This window comes from Leiobunum rupestre, chromosome 8, assembly GCF_980474605.1.
Source record: "Leiobunum rupestre chromosome 8, qqLeiRupe1.1.hap1, whole genome shotgun sequence".
NCBI lineage: Eukaryota > Metazoa > Arthropoda > Arachnida > Opiliones > Sclerosomatidae > Leiobunum > Leiobunum rupestre.
The window spans coordinates 27,579,059-27,586,962 of record NC_143391.1 but is presented as its reverse complement, the minus strand read 5'-3'; the positions used below and the strand labels follow the sequence as shown (position 1 = coordinate 27,586,962).

The 7,904-nt window shown below is 38.2% G+C and overlaps 1 protein-coding gene across 1 annotated transcript; it reads right to left on the bottom strand.

Annotated features, from left to right (window-relative positions):
- Positions 1–5,676: 5,676 nt before the first annotated feature.
- On the bottom strand, positions 5,677–7,878 carry LOC149932982 (uncharacterized). Its single transcript, XM_090157216.1, has 2 exons — positions 6,529–7,878; positions 5,677–6,147 (listed from the first exon to the last, which is right to left on the bottom strand). Exons 1-2 carry the CDS (start codon positions 7,876–7,878, stop codon positions 5,677–5,679), a joined length of 1,821 nt encoding a protein of 606 aa, XP_090013342.1.
- Positions 7,879–7,904: the final 26 nt, after the last annotated feature.

Genomic DNA, 7,904 nt, shown 5'->3' with positions numbered 1-7,904 from the left:
GGTATATTTTCTTACGAATATTTTCCGAAGTTAGCCCTTGGAAATTCGTTAGGTATATTTTCTTACGAATATTTTCCGAAGTTATTCCTTGGAAATTCGTTAGGTATATTTTCTAACGAATATTTTCGGAGGTTATTCCTTGGAAATTCGTTAGGTATATTTTCTTACGAATATTTACCGAAGTTAGCCCTTGGAAATTCGTTAGGTATATTTTCTTACGAATATTTTCCGAAGTTATTCCTTGGAAATTCGTTAGGTTTATTTTCTTACGAATATTTTCGGAGGTTATTCCTTGGAAATTCGTTAGGTATATTTTCTTACGAATATTTTCGGAGGTTATTCCTTGGAAATTCGTTAGGTATATTTTCTTACGAATATTTTCGGAGGTTATTCCTTGGAAATTCGTTAGGTATATTTTCTTACGAATATTTTCGGAGGTTATTCCTTGGAAATACGTAAGGTATATTTTCTTACGAATATTTTCCGAAGTTATTCCTTGGAAATTCGTTAGGTTTATTTTCTTACGAATATTTTCGGAGGTTATTCCTTGGAAATTCGTAAGATATATTTTCTTACGAATATTTTCCGAAGTTAGCCCTTGGAAATTCGTTAGGTATATTTTCTTACGAATATTTTCGGAGGTTATTCCTTGGAAATTCGTTAGGTATATTTTCTTACGAATATTTTCGGAGGTTATTCCTTGGAAATACGTAAGGTATATTTTCTTACGAATATTTTCGGAGGTTATTCCTTGGAAATTCGTTAGGTATATTTTCTTACGAATATTTTCCGAAGTTATTCCTTGGAAATTCGTTAGGTATATTTTCTTACGAATATTTTCGGAGGTTATTCCTTGGAAATTCGTTAGGTATATTTTCTTACGAATATTTTCCGAAGTTAGCCCTTGGAAATTCGTTAGGTATATTTTCTTGCGAATATTTTCCGAAGTTATTCCTTGGAAATTCGTTAGGTATATTTTCTTACGAATATTTTCGGAGGTTATTCCTTGGAAATTCGTTAGGTATATTTTCTTACGAATATTTTCCGAAGTTAGCCCTTGGAAATTCGTTAGGTATATTTTCTTACGAATATTTTCCGAAGTTATTCCTTGGAAATTCGTTAGGTATATTTTCTTACGAATATTTTCGGAGGTTATTCCTTGGAAATTCGTAAGGTATATTTTCTTACGAATATTTTCGGAGGTTATTCCTTTGAAATACGTAAGGTATATTTTCTTACGAATATTTTCCGAAGTTATTCCTTGGAAATTCGTTAGGTTTATTTTCTTACGAATATTTTCGGAGGTTATTCCTTGGAAATTCGTAAGATATATTTTCTTACGAATATTTTCCGAAGTTAGCCCTTGGAAATTCGTTAGGTATATTTTCTTACGAATATTTTCGGAGGTTATTCCTTGGAAATTCGTTAGGTATATTTTCTTACGAATATTTTCGGAGGTAATTCCTTGGCAATACGTAAGGTATATTTTCTTACGAATATTTTCCGAAGTTATTCCTTGGAAATTCGTTAGGTATATTTTCTTACGAATATTTTCGGAGGTTATTCCTTGGAAATTCGTTAGGTATATTTTCTTACGAATATTTTCCGAAGTTAGCCCTTGGAAATTCGTTAGGTATATTTTCTTACGAATATTTTCCGAAGTTATTCCTTGGAAATTCGTTAGGTATATTTTCTTACGAATATTTTCGGAGGTTATTCCTTGGAAATTCGTTAGGTATATTTTCTTACGAATATTTTCCGAAGTTAGCCCTTGGAAATTCGTTAGGTATATTTTCTTACGAATATTTTCCGAAGTTATTCCTTGGAAATTCGTTAGGTATATTTTCTTACGAATATTTTCGGAGGTTATTCCTTGGAAATTCGTAAGGTATATTTTCTTACGAATATTTTCGGAGGTTATTCCTTTGAAATACGTAAGGTATATTTTCTTACGAATATTTTCGGAGGTTATTCCTTGGAAATTCGTTAGGTATATTTTCTTACGAATATTTTCGGAGGTTATTCCTTGGAAATACGTAAGGTATATTTTCTTACGAATATTTTCCGAAGTTATTCCTTGGAAATTCGTTAGGTATATTTTCTTACGAATATTTTCGGAGGTTATTCCTTGGAAATTCGTTAGGTATATTTTCTTACGAATATTTTCCGAAGTTATTCCTTGGAAATTCGTTAGGTATATTTTCTTACGAATATTTTCGGAGGTTATTCCTTGGAAATACGTAAGGTATATTTTCTTACGAATATTTTCGGAGCTTATTCCTTGGAAATTCGTAAGGTATATTTTCTTACGAATATTTTCGGAGGTTATTCCTTGGAAATACGTAAGGTATATTTTCTTACGAATATTTTCGGAGGTTATTCCTTGGAAATTCGTAAGGTATATTTTCTTACGAGTATTTTCGGAGGTTATTCCTTGGAAATACGTAAGGTATATTTTCTTACGAATATTTTCGGAGGTTATTCCTTGGAAATTCGTTAGGTATATTTTCTTACGAATATTTTCCGAAGTTATTCCTTGGAAATTCGTTAGGTATATTTTCTTACGAATATTTTCGGAGGTTATTCCTTGGAAATACGTAAGGTATATTTTCTTACGAATATTTTCGGAGGTTATTCCTTGGAAATTCGTTAGGTATATTTTCTTACGAATATTTTCCGAAGTTATTCCTTGGAAATTCGTTGGGTATATTTTCTTACGAATATTTTCGGAGGTTATTCCTTGGAAATTCGTTAGGTATATTTTCTTAAATTCGTAAGGTATATTTTCTTACGAATATTTTCGGAGGTTATTCCTTGGAAATTCGTAAGGTATATTTTCTTACGAATATTTTCCGAAGTTATCCCTTGGAAATTCGTAAGGTATATTTTCTTACGAATATTTTCGGAGGTTATTCCTTGGAAATTCGTAAGGTATATAATACCCAATTAAAAGGGTTGTTTGAAAAAGTGGCCCAATTAAAAGAGCCAAATATACAGGGTGGCCCAATTAAAAGAGCCAAATATACAGGGTGTCCACTGAAAAATGAACCAGGGCGAATATCTCAAAACCTGTTTTAGGTACGATTTTGAAATTTTCAAGTCGTATACAAGATGTACGGGGAAACCTACTGCGAAAATGTCGATGACATTGAACCATGTCTTCAAGGTCATCCAAAAACTAACTCGAGAACCGTAAGTGTTAATAAAATGGTTCCAATTATAAACGTGTTCCACGTGATTTCAAATAGCTGTTAGCTGATCGGATTTGACCAATAGGAAGCCGATAAATGCTAGATGAAAAACAATAAGTTCGTTAAGTTGATAATGTGTCGAAAGCGAGGTTCGCTGGCTGATAACTTTAAAGATACTCGTGTTAGAGTACTGAAATTTGCTACACCTCATCATCAGGATTGAGGGTCTGTAGTTAAAAAATTTCGGTGATCTTGAATCATGTCTTCAAGGTCATCCGAAAACTAACGCGAGAACCGTAAGTGTTAGAAAGTTGATTTCAATTAGAAAAGTGTTCCACGTCACATCGTAGGTCTCATTAGCTTTGATTCGATCGAATTTGACCAATAGGAAGTCGAGTATCTGTTTTTCAAAATCACAAAGGTCGTTAAAATCAAAATTGAAAGAAAACTCACATAACTCGAAACCAATTCGAATTACATTGAAATTTGCTAGAAAAACTCATTATGGTGGGAGTTTTTCAAGTTTGTAAAATTGGATGACCTTGAAGACGTGGTTTAAGGTGTGAAAACATTATCTCGCGATCCATTGGGTTTAGAAACTAGGTTTCAATAGGAAATTTGCTAATCACCACTTTCTCGTCAAAGTGTTTTTGAACCATGCCTTCAAAGACATTCAAACATGACCCGGAGAAATAACTTGAAACTGAATCAGCTTAAACCACGTCTTCCAGGTCATCCAATTTTACAAACTTAAAAAACTCCCAACATAATGAGTTCGTCTAGCAAATTTCGATGTAACTCGAATTGGTGCGTTTTCTTTCAATTTTCATTTTAGCGACCTTTGTGATTTGGAAAAACAGTTCCTCGACTTCCTTTTGGTCAAATTCGATCGAATCAAAGCTAATTAGACCTACAATGTGACGTGAAACACTTTTCTAATTGGAACCAACTTTCTAACACTTACGGTTCTCGCGTTAGTTTTTGGATGACCTTGAAGACATGGTTCAAGGTCATCGACATTTTCGCATTAGGTTTCCCCCTACATCTTGTATACGACTTCGGAAATTTCAAAATCGTACCTAAATCATATTTTGAGATATTTGCCCTGGTTCATTTTTTAGTGGACACCCTGTATATTTTTGACCCAAAGAACTGGATTACTCCATCAGAAATTTGATATATATTCAGTCGTTAAGGTATTTATTCCACCATTCCCAATTTCCCACTGTTGCTAACCATTACACACCCAGGGTGCCCTATATGTGAGCGGTGCATTGAATTTTACAGCAATGCTATTCACCTTCTATAGCATGACGGTCGCTATACAGCAGACAGATTTTAGGCTCGAGCCTCTATTTGAAGCTCTAACGTTAAGAAATATATTCATAGTTAAAATTTCAGTCAGACATTCAAACCGCAGATCGTTACCACCAATTGTAGCTAATCAACACTGTGTAGGAACTCCGTCTTTACTCGGAAGAAGCTGCCGATATCATTAAACTAATATACATCCAGGGTTCCCTAAATGTGAACAATCCCATTGAGATTTATAATGAAGTTATTCACCTATTATTGCATGGCGGTCGCTATACAGCAGACAACGTTAATGCTCGTGTTTCCGATTGAAAATCTAATGTTAAGAACTATATCAAAAGTCAAAATTTCAGCCAGAGATTCCAACAGTAGACCGGTTCACCCTGTTCTCTGAAAGAAATTTTGACATTTAATATAATTTTTAACGTTGGATTTTCGAACGGAAGCCATAGCATAATTTTTATCTGCTGTATAGCGACCGCCATGCTATAATAGGTGAATAACCTCACTATAAATTGCAATGGACCGCTCACATTTAGGGCACCCTGGATGTATATTTTTTAACTGATATCGGCAGCTTCTTCCGAGTAAAGACGGAATTCCTTCAGAGTGTTGATAAACCCCAAATGGGGGAAACCGATTTTGTGTTAGAATCTCTGACTGTTTGGTTCAAAAATAAGAAAACTCTTTTACTTTTTACGACAAGATCGTCTGGACTTCCTGGTAGAGCGCAGGGAGGGCGGGAGTTCAAACAGGCTTCGATTTGTGTTAATAGTGTGGTGAACTCTTCAAAGGTCAGTAGTGCATTAGCTGTGACACGGCGAAGATGGCTTTTTGTGGACTTGACGCCAGCCTCCCAGAGCCCACCGAAGTGAGGGGCTCCAGGCGGATTGAAATGCCAGGCCGTGCCGCTGTTGGCGAGGAACTGTGTAACTTCGTCCGATTGCTTCGGTGAACAGGATTGTTGTAATAGTTTCTGGAGCTCTTTGTCTGCTCTGACGAAATTGGTGCCACAGTCTGAATACAACTCTGCGCAACGGCCTCTGCGAGCAGTGAATCGTCTGAACGCAGCGATGAATGCTTGTGAAGTAAGATCACTGACCAATTCAAGATGAATGGCTTTTGTCACCATGCAGACGAATACCGCGATGTAGCCTTTTACAATTCGTTGTCACCCTCGTAGTCTGGATACCTTGACTGAAAGCGGACCAGCGTAGTCAATTCCACTTTTTAGGAATGGGCGAACTGGTTTCAGACGGAACGACGGTAAGTTTCCCATCAGCTGCGGGATCGCTTTAGCTCTCTCACGGTAGCAAGTGACGCATTTATGGACGATCTGACGAGTCAGGTTACGGAGTCCCAATATCCAAAAGTCCTGCTGAACTGTCGTGGCTAGAAGGAGAGCTCCAGCGTGTAAGTTTTCTTCCTGAGCGTGTTGTACCACTAGCTTGGCGAGAGTACTGTCGCTTGATAGAACGATGGGATGTTTTTGGTCGTAAGGTACATCAGCATGCCTGATTCGTCCTCCAACTCTTATCAGTCCGTTAGAGTCTAGAAACGGGTACAATAGGTGAAGACGAGATTTAGTAGATATAGCTTTTTTCTCACCCAAGTCCTCCAATTCGTGAGCGAATGAAGTCGACTGTGCGGAGCGGATCAATCTGGTAAATGAGTCCTTCAGTTCCTTGCTCGTGAGTCTTGAGTACTTTTTTTCTTGTCTCTGTACTTTTCATAAAAGCGAACGCAAAGTGCCGTGATTCTCTTCAACTTAGTTAGCGATGAGAAACGTGATAAAAACTCGAACTCTTCATCGTGCTGAACGTGATATGTGCGAATTGATTTCTCTTCTACCGATGTATCTTTAAGTGTACTTATTGGCCATTGAGTTTCATCTTTCTTCAGCCAGAGGATGACTGGCTAGTTCTTTCGCTGAAATCCCTCTTGTTGCACAGTCAGCTGGATTGTCCATTGTACTAACATGGCGCCAATGTCTTGCTGTTAATTCTTCTTGGATCTAAGCAACCCGATTAGCAACGAATGTCGTCCATCGTGACGACGGAGCCGATAGCCAACTCAAGGTAATGGTGGAATCAGACCAAGCAAATGTAGGAATGTTCTCAAGTGGTAGGGCTTCCTTGATTTTTACCATCAATTCTGTTAATAGGTAGGCGCTGCAGAGTTCAAGTCTGGGAAGAGAGATTTGCTTGATCGGTGCTACTTTCGTCTTGGCCAATAGAAGATGAACGTTGGTGCGATCGCCGACCGTGACTCGAAGATAAGCGGCTGTTGCGTAGGCTGTTTGTGAAGCGTCGCAGAATAGATGTAGCTGATAGATTTCTCCAGGTTGAAACCCGACCCATCCATTTATTTTGATTTCTTGAAGTTCGGGTAGTTTAGCTCGGTAATTAGTCCATACTCGCTCGATATCCCGTGGTAATGGTTCGTCCCAGGCCAATTTTCTTAGCCAAAGCTGCTGAAACATGATTTTGGCGGTGATTATCGTTGGCGCCAGCCATCCCAGAGGATCGAAAACACGTGCAACGTCTGCCAGTAGCATTCTTTTCGTGATGCCTTTTGCCCCAGGAGATAACGAAACTGAGAAACGAAATTCGTCAGTCGCAGGATTCCACCACAGTCCAAGTGCCTTGACCATATCTTCGTTTGTTATCTCCAGCGGCAGCTGACACTCTCTATCCTCCGCGGGGACTGCTGATAATATGAGACTGCTATTCGACGACCATTTCCGAAGCTGAAATCCACCGACCTCCAAGAGCTGGATAAGTTGTCTTTGAATTTCGAGCGCCGACTGTTCATCCGCGGCTCCCGACATGCAGTCGTCCATATAAAAATCTTCTTTTAGGACCTTAGCCGCCTGCGTTAATCTGTCACCTTCGTCCAAACTGAGCTGTTGGAGTACCTTGGTCGCTAGATATGGAGCCGAGGCTGTCCCATAGGTTACGGTTGTCAGATGATATTCTTTGATAGGTTGTTTGATGTCTTCTCGCCATAGTATTCGTTGGTAACTATGGTGGGCGGGATTCACTTCAATCTGTCGATACATTTTTGCGATGTCGGATGAGAAACCAATGCGATGAAGCCGGAACCGAAGAAGGATTGATACGAGATCTCGTTGTATCGTTGGTCCGACCATTAATTGTTGATTGAGAGATACTCCAGTAGACGACCTCAGGGACCCATCGAAGACGACTCTTAACTTCGTCGTTGAACTGGACTCTTTTGCGACTCCATGATGTGGTAAGTAGCAGCATTGATTTTCGTTCTTCTGTATTTGCGCGATGACGACTTCCTCCATGTGACCCATTTCAAGGTACTCTTTCATGAAGTTTTGGTATCGTTGCTTCAAGGTTGTCATTCAATAAACTATATTTTAATTTATCT

Excerpts from the sequence above, each read along its gene's own strand:
- LOC149932982 (XM_090157216.1), bottom strand. The coding sequence starts at position 7,878 with ATGACAACCTTGAAGCAACGATACCAAAACTTCATGAAAGAGTACCTT. Across the intron at positions 6,148-6,528 it reads CGACATTCGTTGCTAATCGG|TCGACTTCATTCGCTCACGA; the intron begins GTTGCTTAGATC and ends CGCTCCGCACAG.